The sequence below is a fragment of the Triticum dicoccoides genome, chromosome 2B, assembly GCF_002162155.2.
Source record: "Triticum dicoccoides isolate Atlit2015 ecotype Zavitan chromosome 2B, WEW_v2.0, whole genome shotgun sequence".
Classification (NCBI taxonomy): domain Eukaryota; kingdom Viridiplantae; phylum Streptophyta; class Magnoliopsida; order Poales; family Poaceae; genus Triticum; species Triticum dicoccoides.
In genome coordinates, this window is record NC_041383.1 from 615,298,267 (window position 1) to 615,313,170 (window position 14,904).

At 48.4% G+C, this 14,904-nt stretch overlaps 1 protein-coding gene across 1 annotated transcript; it reads left to right on the forward strand.

The window, feature by feature from the left end:
• Window positions 1-3,107: 3,107 nt before the first annotated feature.
• On the forward strand, window positions 3,108-5,648 carry LOC119365168 (protein IQ-DOMAIN 14-like). Its single transcript, XM_037630764.1, has 4 exons — window positions 3,108-3,720; window positions 4,248-4,424; window positions 4,525-4,602; window positions 4,736-5,648. Exons 1-4 carry the CDS (start codon window positions 3,313-3,315, stop codon window positions 5,468-5,470), a joined length of 1,398 nt encoding a protein of 465 aa, XP_037486661.1. The 5' UTR covers window positions 3,108-3,312; the 3' UTR covers window positions 5,471-5,648.
• The last annotated feature ends 9,256 nt before the right edge of the window (window positions 5,649-14,904 follow it).

Here is a 14,904-nt window from a genome sequence, read left to right on the forward strand (position 1 = left end):
AAGGGAATCACAACATACATATCATCAAATTATCGAACACATATCAAGTTCACATGATTACTTGCAACATGACTTCTCCCGTGACCTCAAGAACAAAAGTAACTACTCACAAATGATAATCATGCTCAAGATCAGAGGGGTATTAAATAGCATAATGGATACGAACATATAATATTTCACCAAATAAACCATGTAGTAATCAACTACAAGATGCAATCAACACTACTAGTCACCCACAAGTACCAATCTAAGGTTCCGGTATAAAGATTGAACACAAGAGATGAACTAGGGTTTGAGAGGAGATGGTGTTGTTGAAGATGTTGATGGAGATTGCCCTCCCAAAGATGGGAGAGTTGTTGGTGACGATGATGATGATGATTCCCCCCCTCCAGGAGGGAAGTTCCCCCGGCGGAATTGCTCTGCCAAAGGGAAAAAGTGCTCCTGCCCAAGTTCCGCCTCGAGACGGCAGCACTTCGTCCCGAAAGTCCTTTCCTGATTTTTTCTAGGCCAAAATGACTTATATACCAGAAGATGGGCACCGGAGGTGGGCCGAGGAGGGCACGACCCACCTGGGTGCGCCAGGCCCCTTGGCGCGCCCAGGTGGGTTGTGCCCACCTGGTGGGCTCCCTCTGGTAGTTATTGACTACAATAATTCTTAAATATTCCATAAAAATTGTTTGTGAAGTTTCAGCTCATTTGGAAATATGCAGAATAGGTAACTCTGACCTAGCTTTTTCAGGACTACAATTCAAGCTGCCTGTATTCTCCCTCTTTGTGATAACCTTGAATATTATGAGAGAAAAGGCATTAGAAAAACTCCCAAAAGCATTATTATGCATTAAAACATTATAAATAACAGTAAGAAATCATGATGCAAAATTGACGTATCACGAGTGTGTGAGGGGGAGATTTATATAGGGGAACGTCGTGGAGGAGGAGTTGGGCACGGGATTTGGTCGATCCCGAGGGGATTTGTTGCCATGGCGGTGCGCTCCGACGAAAGAAGGAGGAATCTGGTCGGACACTTGGTCCCATCTGTCGGCGAGGGTGAGTGAAAAGGAAAGCGAGCGGTGGCCGGTCGCGAAAGGATTCGGGACGACGCGCGCTGGAGCAAGCCGTGGGGAGAGAGAGAAGTGGGTCGGTCTGCTAGTGTGGGCCAAGAAGGCTTCGGCCATTTTTTTTTTAGAAAAACAAGTTTCTCTTAACATAAAAATAGAGAAGAAAGGCTAAAGAAATAAAACAAAAACTAATATAGGCATATAATACATAAAAATTTCAGAAAAAGAAATCCTAAAACATGGACTATTTTTCAAGTCCAAATAAACTCCACAAAAATTCGAATAATGCAAACAATGCTTCTATTGCATTTAAAATCCAAGTAAAATTATTTTGAAATACCAAAATAATTTAAAATTCATTTTTCTCCACTTTTCTATTGCACGGAATCATTTAATCCTATTTTCCATATATTTCATTTTTTGCAGAAAAATAATTTGAATAAATACCAAATAACTCATAATTGTGTTTGAATTGAATTTCAAACCTCTTTCAAATCTTTTATTTTTTTCCTTGTCCAAATATATTTCAAATGTCTGTGAAATTTGAAGTGTCATATTCCTTCTCTCATTTTGAATAACTTTCAGAGAATTTGAAATTTAGAAATTGAAATAACTCCAAATTGACTTTCAAAAATGACTCTTTGAAACCTCCAACTCTCTTTCTTGTAATTTGAAGAAGTCATTTTATCTTCTCCCATGAAACTCATTGAGTGGCATGAAGTTCCTGGTTTGAAAATATTTCAAATGAAATTCAAATCAGTTTTTCATCTCTTTTAATGGAAGAAGTCATATCATCTCCACTCTAGGATTTTGTGATGAAATGAATTTGAATTCATTTAGGTCAAAATAAAAAGTGAAAGTTTGGGGAAGTCATTTCATTTCCTCTCATTCAACTTTCAAAAAGTTTTAAATTTTCACTCAATTTCACACAATCAATCACATCACAATCAAACACTCAAAGTTATTTATTTAATGTAAAATTCCAAAATTTTGGAATGTTACAATACACCACTCCAATCACCATATCCTCGTTGGTACTAATAATTCTTGCAATCAAGTATTTGTTGTAGGTGTAGTTTAATTAACAACTCGACTGCTAAACCTTATAAATATTCTTTGGCTCCCATTGCGCCGAATCAATAATTTCGGTTGTAATACTTCTCTCATAGACTGTTGCGATCTCCAATGTGTGTGGGTAATCACCTCCTGTCCATTCGTTATCTTGAACATTTTGTATCCTCCATATATGTTTAATATTTTAACTAGAAGTGGCATGCTTTTTAGTTTGTTTTGTAGCTCTTTAGTTCTAATATGTTCATTCCTCCTGAAGACTATGTTTCCAAGTACATTTTTATAATCTCCTACAACCATATAACCGGTTCTAATATGCTCATTCCTGCAACAAATTCATCACCAGCAGAACCACATAGCAAGCACACCACTAACCATCGGCGCGTTGCTCAAAGTGCACTAGCAGCAACCTCCAGACGAGACAGAGACCATGTATATACATGGCCAACTTGAGCACCCCTTCCAGACCTGCCCTAGGCGACGACACCGCCGAAGAGCAAGAAAGAAGGTGTGAATAGCGAGAAGGAGAGCGATCCTTTACGTCCATGAGACCAATTTATGACCGGTATTTTTATTTTTTTAGGGGACAATAGTTCAACTCATGCCTTTTGAAACTTATTAGTCTTTCTACTTTTTTATTTTTACGAGAAGTTCAAAACATATTAGTCAAAGAGTTGTTCACATTTATGTACTCCGCAATCAGAGTTTTCAAATAACAAATAGCTCGAAAAGGATGTCAAGAACGACATAAACCGAAACAGCAAAAACATGATTCCAAAAAAGGGAAACACCTAGCACACACATGGTTTAGTTATTACTACTAGCACAACCACTTGAGCAAGGAAGCAGTCACGCAGCCGGCGCTCAAACATCCACCACTTTACGCATACCACCCTCAAGTTGATCCCATCTCGCCGTCCTACCCCGAATAAGAACCAACCTTCACATAAAAGGGCTCCACCCGTTCTGCTTCATCTATAAGACAACAGAGCTCCCCCACACCAGTCTTCGCCTAGACTCTTCGTCTCCGTCCTGTACCTTTTTCTTCTCTGGCAAGCCTGTGCCCGTGCGCGTCGCGCCGTTTTGGGTTTCGTCTCCCGCTCTTTCTTCCTCCTCCCTGCCCCGGCCAAGTGCTGGAACCAAGAGAAGGCGATGGGGGCGGCGGCGGAGGAGCAGTAGCCGGATGGAGGCAATGGGGTGGGCTTCAAGGTGGCTCCGCGGGCTGCTTAGCGGCGGCAAGAAGGCCGGCCCAGCCTCCGGCGAGCACAAGCCGGAGAGGGAGAAGAAGCGCTGGGGCTTCGGCAAGTCCTTCCGGGAGAAGGACCCGGTGCGTCCGCCGACGCCTCCTGTGCAGCGGGCGGCGACGCCCCGTCGCACCTACGCTGCGTCGGATGACGGCGGCGACGAGCAGAACAAGCGCGCTATTGCCGTGGCGGCGGCGACGGCGGCGGTGGCCGAGGCCGCCGTTGCCGCGGCGCAGGCGGCCGCCGCGGTGGTGCGGCTGACCAGCAGCGGGCGGTGCCCGCCGACCGGGGCGAAGCACGAGGAGTGGGCGGCCGTCCGGATCCAGGCCGCTTTCCGTGGCTACCTGGTAAGCTCCGTCCTTTCGGCTCTAATTCTTTTCCTTTACACTCCAAAATCCACTTTCTGTAGGCCAAGTTTCTGAAAATTACGGGTGTAAAGCATAAACAGGTCACTTTTTTTGTTACAAAATTTTCGGATTTTTGCTTCCCGGAAAGAAACCCCCGTGCCCGTGTAGCCGTGTGTGCAAGCTAGCCGCCGTGGTGTCGCAGCCACGTTGTTCTTCTGCTCTGCCTCTGCCCTTCCATGTCTTTACTGCTTCTTCCTCTCTGAGCTTCTTTTATGGAAGCAAGGCATGGGCGTCGCCGCTTTAACTTCGCTATCCCCTTCTCAAGAACAAGGGAGCTACTTCTTTTTTGCCGTTTGAACAATGCTACTCTGTTACTGTTCTTGGAAGCTGCTGGTAGTGCGGTAGTAGTAATGGCGGAGGTGGTTGGCATGTCAACCTCCGGCCTACAATGCTGAGATGCCCATGGTTATGTTGTGGACGGGACCACTACTGATTAAACCTCTCCATGCTTGTCGTTGCGTGTCAAGGCGAGGCGCGCACTGAAGGCGCTCCGCGGGCTGGTGAAGCTGCAGGCGCTGGTCCGCGGCAACATCGTCCGGCGGCAGGCGGCCGAGACGCTCCGGTGCATGCAGGCGCTCGTCAGCGTGCAGTCCCGCGCGCGCGCCAGCCGCGCAACCCGATCCCGCCAGGCCGCGGCACACCCGGTAACTGCAAACACCCGCCATTTCTTGCCAAGTGCTTGCCAGTTAATCTTCCATGTCTTCGGCGCGTTGTTCTTATGGGTTTTGGGGGTTTCCATTGCAGGGCGCGACGACGCCGGAGAAGTACGAGCAGGCGGCATACGATGGCGCGCTCAGGCACGGCCGTTCAGGCTCACTCAAGGTATTCCTTCCTTGCTCTTTCTGTTTCAGTTCGCGTACTTCTCCGGCGTATGTGTGTTTGTCTATGCGTTGGTATGTGCGTTTGTGTATTTTTCAATGGCCGTGGTGACTGACAATGGCGCCGGTGTATGCAGGGAGGCTCGTCAAAGACACCGGCCAGCGAGAGGATGAGCAGGGAGAGGTCAGAATCTTGCGGGAGGAACTGGCTGGATCGGTGGGTGGAGGAGAGGTACATGGATGACGAGAAGAACGCCAAGATTCTCGAGGTGGACCCCGGCAAGCCCGGCCGGCACGCTTCCAAGAGGCGAAGCAGCGGCGGCGGCCACCACCAGTCGTCGTGCTCAACCAGGACATCAGAGCAGAACAGCCGGAGCTACGCGACGATGCCGGACTCGCCGTCCAGGGACTCGACGACGGCGCAGCAGTCCGTGCCCAGCCCGTCGTCGGTGGGCATGGGCGCGGGCGAGGCCCTCAGCCCGCTGCGCATGCCGGCAGACCTCGCGGCGGAGCTGTACGAGAGCCCGCAGTTCTTCTCGGCGACGTCGCGGCCGGGGAGCTCGAAGCGGGGCGCCTTCTTCACGCCGACCAAGAGCGAGTGCGCGCGCAGCCTCTTCGGCGGCTACTCCGACTACCCCAACTACATGTCCAACACGGAGTCGTTCCGGGCCAAGGCGCGGTCGCAGAGCGCGCCCAAGCAGCGGCCGCTGTACGAGAAGTCCGGGTCCCTCCGGAAGGCGTCGGCACACGCCTTCGCGCCGGGGCAGAGGTCGTCGGCGTCGGCGTCGGCGTCCCTGCACGCCAGGTTCACCAATAAGGCGTACCCTGGCTCCGGCAGGCTGGACCGGCTGGGCATGCCTGTCAAGTACTGAACCCTGCCGCCATGTGACCAGTGTTAGGTTTGAGCTTTTGTGATGCTATTACCGTCAGAAAGTACTTTCCTGTTATTGACTGTGACTTGTTAAGTGTAAGTTGCTACTGTACTGGTGTTCCCGCAAAAAAAAGTGTAAGTTGCTAGTAATCACCCAAAGTTTGTGTGAACTGTGTCAAGATCGTATGCACTATAGGCAATCTTCTATCGTGCACGGATGGAATAGGATTTGGGCGCATGGCAATGGCAGCATGTCACGGGCTCACGGTGGCAACAGGGACCTTGTTAGTACTAGTACGGGTCACTGTGACATTAGCCAGAGGGGTGGCCTGCCTGCCGCCTGCGCGCTGTGTCAGCGGGTGGACCGTTTGGTATGTCTGTTGAGAGGCCCGGGGCCTATCTGCATCCGATGAGCTGCTCGCTGCTACCTGTGTTAATTAAAACAGCTAGCTGTCCCGTAGCCACTGGATCTACATGCATGCGTAGGCCAAAACCCAGTTCCATCTGGCTCCGACTAACTACCGCCTTCTATAGTAAACAAGGCAGCATTCCGTGACCCTCGTGCTAATAGGACACGGGAATGTGCTAAATCTGCACCCCTGGAAGTGGAGCCACGAGAGTAAACTGTAAACTAGTCGGCCTAATCCGTCCTCACGCGCGCATCGGCGTGCAGATGACGCAATGACAGCGCCGAAACTCTGAATGGCGGACGGACGGTGCACGCGGTACGGCACAGCGATCTCCGAGCGGAATGGTTTCCAATTCCAAGTCTTCGCGGGCGTTTCGGGAGGTGAGAAGGGAGAGCTTTGCCGCGTGCTGTTGAGAGTCAGGGGACGTCGGTGAGTGCCGGCGAGGCAACGCCTCTGTGCTTTGCTGTACTGACCTTTCCAAGACCATTGTCATTTGAGACTTGGTCAGGACTCAGCAAATTTGCTTATATGTCAATGAGTTAATGAGGAGAGAGATAATTTGAGTAACTTAGCTAGTTACTGTAAACATCACATGTCACAATGCAATATGAGTCTATAACCTAATAAATAAAACTTTGTATGACATCACACTTATATTACTACCCACAGTGAAGGTAGTAATACAGTTTAGAGTATGTTATAATGTATGTTACTCTTAATTATGGCTAGTCTGATCATATACTAGTACTACTACTATACTGGCGGTGCTGAATTATTCTAGATTGGTGGTAATGGCCGGGTGGCGCTGCTGGGGACGGCACGCACCAGCTTCGACTCCGTTCCGCCCGCCGCCCGTATAGTCTACTATAGTGCCGTCCTCGTCTCCCGGCTTTCGGCTCGTTTCATAATGGACGCACAAATGGAGGCAAACAGGGAGAGCGAGTTGTCAAGGAGTTCTTTTTTACGAAAGGAGTTGTCAAGGAGTTCGTCATCGGACAGGGGGTGTGTTTCATCTCGTGTTTGGCAGTGGATTTCGATCGACGTACTTCTGGCATCTAGTTGATGTCTCTGTCCACCGGCATAGTATGCCCACTGTGGCTGTGAACCCAGCGATTGCGATTACTCAGAAGAAATTGTCTGGCTGTCTCCGTAGGTGATTAAATACTAGTATGACCTAACGTTTAAAAAGTCAATTTTAATTCTCATCAGCAAATCCGAAAAATGAAATTTTCTTAGGAACTAGGGACATGGTAACTGAAGAATATAAAAGGAAATTGTGAAGCGTGTCGCCTGACGGGCAGAACGTACCTTCCAAAAAAGAATGTACTGGACTGGACGCACCAAAGGGAAACAGAGCCTCGGTGATGATCTGATCTTGACGCTAGTCCCGTTTCACGGCCATGCTTGTCCTCCTACAGAGCTGTTGGGTGGTCACGGCCCTAAATAGTTTTGTTGCCATTCTTCAACAGCAATCTAGCTACGCTCCTATAGCATCCATACAGTCGATGGTACGCTGTACCTTCCTCCAAGCTGTCAGTCCCTTTGCTGTGCTGTGTTGTGCCTGTGCGAGTGCTAGCTCCTTCAGAGTTGCCCGTGCCCTGCACAAGAATTCCATCCTGTGGTTGTGTGTTCTAATTAAGCTGGATTTGGTGCCTGCGCCAATAATTTAAGCGCCCATGCACGGTAGCTAGAGAAGGGGCTGATGTCTCCAGCCGATCCATGGGGACGATGGAAGTTCGATTTTTTATCGAAAGACACCCTCTGTCCACTGGAATTGACAAAAGAGACCCCTTGCTAACGAAATTGACAAAAGAGACCCCCTCACTAGTGGCGGCAGGCGTGGCAAGCGACACGTGTCACCTGCCGCCACGCCGTGAGGCGGCGGGCCCGGCCGCCACAACAGGAGGCGGCAGCCCGGTGTATAACGGTGCGTGCACAGGCCAGCGTGCCGCGACAGAACGGGCCGCGCCAGGCGGGCCCGGCCGCCACCGGGTGAGGCGGCCGCCGCCGCTGCTGTCGCTACTCGGCCGACAAGGCCTGCTGCGCGCGGGCCCAGCGGGTGGGCCACGCCGCCACTAGCTGAGGCGGCACGTCCTGTGCTGCTGCACGCGCGACAGTGCGCAGACTGCGCTGATTTCGAGGCGCGAGCTTGATGGTTGTGACTCCGACGCGCGGGAATATGGCCGCTTTTGGTTCTTTCGCCCGGGAATCCTGCCTTTGCTTCTTTTGCCTCAGCGGATGCGATGGCACTGGGAATCCGAGGCTACGCGAAACTGTTGTGCCGACACTACAGGGATCGTAAATATCCTCGCTTAATTTTCTCGCCATCATTTATCGTCTGAGCTTATAAAAGGAGGCACCGAGGCTCTCGTCCAGCCCTCCTAGAAATCGCCAGTGCGCAAAGTGTGTAACACATTTTTTCAGTCGGTATGAGTTTGCCTTGCTCGGATCAAAGCATTAGGCCGAGGAAAATGAAGAATGCAAGTTTGCCTCCTGGGGTGGCAGTCCAGCGGTGTTGGTGTGGCGATCTTTGCAAGGTGAAGGAGGTGACGGATTTTTCAGATTGGTTGGGCATGAACTTTTTCATGTGCGCCAATTATGAGGAAGATCCTGCCGTAGCTATTTCAGAGTACGACAAGCCTCCGGTATGCTTTAACCATCACGAATAGATATTGTTGGTATTTTCATTGATTCTTTAGTAACATTCTTGTTTCTTGTTGTAGTCTCCTCCGCCTCTGTGCATGTACTATCATTGGATTGACACGGAGAAGCCGGCTTGGGCAGTGACTGAGATTCGTGAAAGAAGTCGCCGTGCGTGGAATAGTTTATTTGCGGAAGAGCAACGCGAGAAGGCGAAAGCTGAGGAGAAAGCAGAGCAAGAGAGAGAGTTAAAAGAATACTATGCGGAGCAACACCGTTTTTTTGAGGAAATGGAAAAGAAAAACAGGGAAGAGACTCGTCGCATGGAGGAGCAGGAACGACAGCGAAAGGAGGCTCGTGAGGCAGAGAGGCAGAGAAAGAAAGAAAGGGCTCGTCAGGCCAAGGCAGCAGAAGAAGCTGGCGATGGAAAAGGAAAATATCCACGCTGGACTCAGTAGATTCCTGTGGTAGTATTTAAAATTCCGCAATCATTTGTATCTTTATTTCTGCACTTTAATGTAGCTTTATTTCAGGAGTTAAATGTAGGTATATTCCTACAATGTATCTTATTTTCAGTTGTGCCGTGTCGTAATGGAAAAAAATATAGTTTAAGAATAAAGTAGTGGCATTTTCTTTCCCTCCACTAATATCGAACATCGTGCAACAACTACAAAATAAAATTAAGATAGAACATAATGCCCTACAATAACAGAGTACAAACTAATAATGCATGTACATCCGAATTAAACGGTAGAACTGGAATAAAACTACATGAAGGCATCATTGTCATCCTCCATCGATGCAGAACTCTTGCCCTTCGAGGATGTAGAACTCTTACCCTTGGACGATGCAAAACTCTTGCTCTTCGAGGATGCAGTACTCTTGCCCTTAGACGATGCAGAACTCTTGCCCTTTGATGATGCAGCACCCGGAAGCGGCGGCATGAAGATATCATCTTCATCCTCGCTCTCCTCAGTCCATAAAAATGGATGCTTTTCTACAGTCCTTCTGAAAGTTTCACTCTTCGGCTCCACTACATTCTTCCACCTTGCACGCAACCTAAGAAGTTCTTTACGTACCTCCTCATAGGTCCTTTCAGGCCACCCAGACCTACGTAATTGGTGAGCCAACTTATTCATTATGGTGTCACTACCGGTGAGTTCGTCCCATGGAACTATCCTATTGTCCATCCTGAAATCGGTAGCTAGCCTCAGAAGAGTCCTGCTCATTCCAGGGTGAAAACTACGATCGAAAGGATAATGGGACATCTCGACTACACTACACTCGAATGCTTATCCACCTCCGTCTGAAGGGGGTTTTATAGGTAGAGAGGAGAAAATGGCGGGAAAGAACGAGTGCAGTATGGTGGGAAAGGGTTGGCGGGAACATATGGCGGGAAACGAGTGGCGGAAAGATATGGCAGGAAGGGGTTGGCGGGAAACGGGTGGCGGAACATATGGAGGGAAAGCGTTTGCGGGAAAATATTGAGGGGAAAGCGTTGCCTGAAAATATCTTTTTTCAATGTCAAAGACGGGCAATGGTTGCACAGTATTCATCAGCCAAAATATTAAAAAAAATTCATTTCGGCCTAACATAAGCAAAAGAGTGGAGCGGGATAGTATGACGGGAGATATAGGCGGGAAAAATTGTTCCTGACTGGTGCATTTTTATTTCAGCAAACATAGATGTTCAAATCGAAAAGTCTGATACACACATATATAGATACAATGGGTCGCGCACGTGCATAGATGAATCACCCTACTTTACGACGACCACCTGGCCTTTCCTTACGACCGGAAGGCGACAAGCGATTAGGTGGCCGGGTCACACGAAGACCGCGGCCGTACTCCAATTCGGCTTCATGTGTCTGCGAGTCCTGCGTAGGTGGTGGAGTCGCGAATCCTTGTTGCGAACCTGAAGCATAATTGTAGGCGTATGGTTGTGACTCCGGGGGGATAAAAGATGGGCCAATAACATCCCCTCCGAAGAACTCTGTAACTAATGATGTAACCGTGTCACCAAGATCATGTGATGCTCCCCGGAGGCCTGTGTTGACGCCATGATCATGTGATGCTCCCCGGAGGCCTGTGTTGACGCCGCGTTGGGTGTTCTCATCGCCCCAATTAACATCAGGTGTGTCCTGCACATAGAAACATTTTAAACAAACTGTTAGAGGATAATATATGATATCATTGTAAATGCATTGAAATGTAAACATGACTACCTGAGCATATCCCTCTCCTATACTGTCTGGCCATTGTACTTGGTGCTGGTTTAAATCTGGTACACGAGTCTCCTCGGGCATGGGGATCCCTCGCGTGGAGAGAAACGGCTGAGATCCCTCACCTTGGGTGTATGCATCATATCCTGTGTACGCATATGGGTTAGGGGAAAGAAACTGCTCGGGCATCGAATCCAAGCCCGTGCCATGGTCCTGAGATGTCTGCCCCTGACGAAGCTGCATCGAAGAAGAGCGATGCAGTGGCAGAGATGAGTCATGTCGTGGCAATGTCGTTCTAGTACTCGGACCCTCCCCCCATTGCTCATGGCTCGTACGCGCCTCGCTCGGTCTGGACGACGGTGCCGCACTCGGTCTGGCTGACCTCGCTACCGGCATGTATACTCCAGTGGCAACGTCGTCGCCTCTACCGCATCTGAACTTCTTTGCCACGAATTGTTGCAAAAGTTTCTGGAATGTCTTGCGATATGGGCCCTGGGCCGGCATGCTATCCGTAGCCATCTGCCCTACTTCGTTGACATTTTCAAGCTGAACAATATTTGGATGTTATTTAGTTCAAATGATTATGAAATGATGGACCTAAAAAAGTTACAAGTGATTACCAGGTGGTCACGATAGTAAGCTGCATGCAGCTCAACATGTCTCCGCGCCTGCTCCTCTTGTGTGAGATGTGTTGGTATAGTAGCTGGCTGACTGGCCAGGCTAGCACGTGTGTTCATGCAGTACCACTGCTTGTACGCTTGATCTGTACTTCCATCATACGGCCTGCAAAATTAAATAATTACATAAACCGTTGTGATGAAAGCAAAGCATCTTCACGCATCGTATGATCATCATAAAAAAATAATGTACATAAAATATACCTAAGTTGACGCACTATATCTGCTAGCGCTTCATTTGTACACTTGTGTACCCATTCACTGTTCTCTTCCCTCCAATCGTATAAACTCCAACCCCTGCCCATATTGGTTAGCCTGCAAATTATGTAACAAAGTGTGAGTTTAGTAAATTAAAAATGACACTAACTATTTAGGGATGTCACATCTTACTTATGTGTTTCCTCGTCGATACGTCTGGGAAAAGGTGGTGGAATTTCTTGATAGAGACCGAACTGTCTCATTACACGCTCTGGGTTGTAAGGTTCAACACACCACAGGAACAATAAGTTACAGCGAGTCAGCCAGAATGCACTATCGGTCAACATGCCTGGTGTGAAGTGTCGAGCATCAAAGACCATTTTTAGCTGGTCCTGAGTCCACGGGTTCCATGTGACTTCTGCCTCATCAAGTATCTCAAACTGCTGGTGGTACATAGGGTAACAATTTTTCGCAATATCTGGAGACCAACGTTTCCGTGCCTTTGTCCACCTGGTGGCCATAGTTGCGCTAGCACCCTCGCCAAAGTCATATGGGTATATGGGTTGTACTATACGAGGTCGTCCTACAGTGAGGTATTCCCAGGACCACAACTGTAGAAACTCATAGGCGACACAAAGTAATGGAGCTTTTTGTGCGAAAGAGGTTTTTTGCATGGCATCACACAAGCCTCTGTATGTATGAGATAGCACGGCAGCACCGAAGCTGTATTTTGGCTGCTCGGGTAAAGGTTCATCTACCATATTCTCTGCAATGTAGATGAGACCAGGGACAACAACGTCCCCATGTGAATTTGGAAATAGATTCCCGAGGAGCCACAACAAATATGCAAACAGATGTCTTTTTCTCGTCTCCTCATTGACGAAGCTAGATAAATTAAGAAAGTTATCACGAAGCCAGACGAGTGGGATGCCCCGAGGGTTACCAGAACGTTGTGATTCTGGCATTTCCATCCCAAGACGGGCTGCTATATCTAATGCCCAAGATGGAGACACTCGTGGAGAGACTACCGGCTCACCTCTAATTGGTAGAGCAGCGATCATAGAAACATCTTTCAGTGTAGGTGCAAGCTCCCCAAAACGAAAGTGAAAGGTGTGGGTTTCAGGTCTCCACCGGTCAACGAGGGATGTCAAAAGGGATGGGTCCGAACGTACTTGGTCGTCGCATGATGTGAGCCTAGCAAAACCTTGTAGTCCATAAGCGTCAAGTTGAGCAAGGAAATGATTGTGTATTGGCCATGTTTTCTTTATGGTTCGAAGTCTGAAAGGCCGATAATCATGCTTAGTATTTGGTTTCAAAAAAAGGTGGCAACGGTGCCCGGCGTCATGGGGCCCCTGCAAAAGCACTGGCACTTCACCCATAACCTGCACACAAACATACAAATATAAATTACGAGGAAGACAGAAATACAAATGCAAATCAAAATCAACTTAAAAAATACAAAGAGATACGATTTACATTAATTATCTGAAGTTAACATCAGGAGTACAATAATACAAAGAGAATCAATTTAAATTCAATATAAGTACACATAACGAGTAGAAATATAAATAGACATGGCGAGTACATATATATCAACATCATGCGTTGTTGTTGGCTCGATACGGGCAGTCTTTGCGTGAATGTCCAGGACACCTGCAAACGCGGCATCGCCTTGGTTCTCCCATCTGGCTATGGTCCATGTCATTGCGATGACGCCTAGACTGACGTCGTCCCTTTGCGGTTCTCATCAAGTCGGTGTTCGGAACCCATTTCGGCCCATCTGGCCACAACATTTTGTGGTTCATATCAATGCCCCAAGCCCAGAACTCACCGTTCCAAGTGTTGTACAGATTGTACATGTTGAAGTACGGCGATATGTATGGCTCGACGCTGATTTTTTGAACAGCAGCCGCCCGGAGCACATGACTGCAAGGGTAGCCCTCAAGCTTGGGCTTGTTACAAGTGCACTCACAGGAGGTTGAGCCAAGGGTGACAGCTTGCTTTTTTGATCCTCTGTGGTGACCCTTAACGTACTTGGCTCGCACATTGACCTCCCACTTATTCCTAAGTGCGTCCACTTTCCTGTAGCCATGACTTTGGGACTTCTTTGCTTTCTCGTCGAGATGTCTTTGCATCTTCTCGGACCATGGCTTGTTCAATTCAACTTGTGCTTTGGCGACGGTGACCCTGTCTGCAAAGTATGACAGGGTCCGGTTCCAAGTTTCTTCAATCAGGGCTGTGATAGGCAGTGCTCGCACCCCTTTAAGAACACCATTGTACACCTCTGACATGTTGCTGGTCATTATTCCATACCGAACCCCGGTGTCGTGAGCCTGGCCCACTTCTCCAAATGAGGGCAATTCTCGGTGATCCACTGGCTCAAATTTATGGCCGTCCTACGACCCCTCCGGTCTTCTCTCTGCGGCAAGGCCGCGCGGTCGATCTCACCATTGATACCTGCCCATATCGCATTCATTTTGGCTTCAGTTTTTTGCATGCACATCCTCTTGAATAACTTGAACCAATCCTTGTTTTTGAATTTGGAGTAAAAGTTTGCTGCCAAATGCCTCATGCACCACCTTCCCTCTAGATCGGGCCAGCCCCACTCTTCTTCCGATGCCTTAATTATTTCAAGAGCGCTTAATAATCCAGTGTTGCGATCAGAAATGATGCAAACACCTTTACGCTCTTTCACGACACCAATCTTCACGCAGCTCAGGAACCACAACCAGCTATCTTTGTTCTCGCTCTCGACCAATGCATATGCAATAGGAAGAAGCTGATTATTTGCATCCGCTGCAATCGCCACCAATAGTGTGCCCTTGTACTTTCTAGTGAGAAAGGTACCATCAACAGATAATACCGGGCGACAGTGCCTGAAGGCTTGTATAGTCTGGGCGAATGCCCAGAATAAGCGGTCCAGGATTAGCTCACCCGGGTTCATTGGGTTTGGACGTTCTCTCCGCCAAACTTGAGTCCCCCTATTAGCACTTGCTATTTGATGAAGCATTCTAGGGGCATAAGAATATGCCTCCTCATAGGTACCATACAAGTTCTTGAATATATTTTCCTTCGCACGCCTAGCCTTACTGTAGCTAACAGGGAATCCAATTAGATCCTCTGCATCTTTTTGCAGAGCCCTAACACTAATGTTGAGACTTCCCTGCACAATTGTTTCCATCGTCTGTGCCACAAATTTTGCTGTCACATTGCAGTGATCTGAAAGAGTCCCAGTTTGCTCACAGGTATGCTCCACTATTTTTGTGATATGCCATGACTGACATACCCC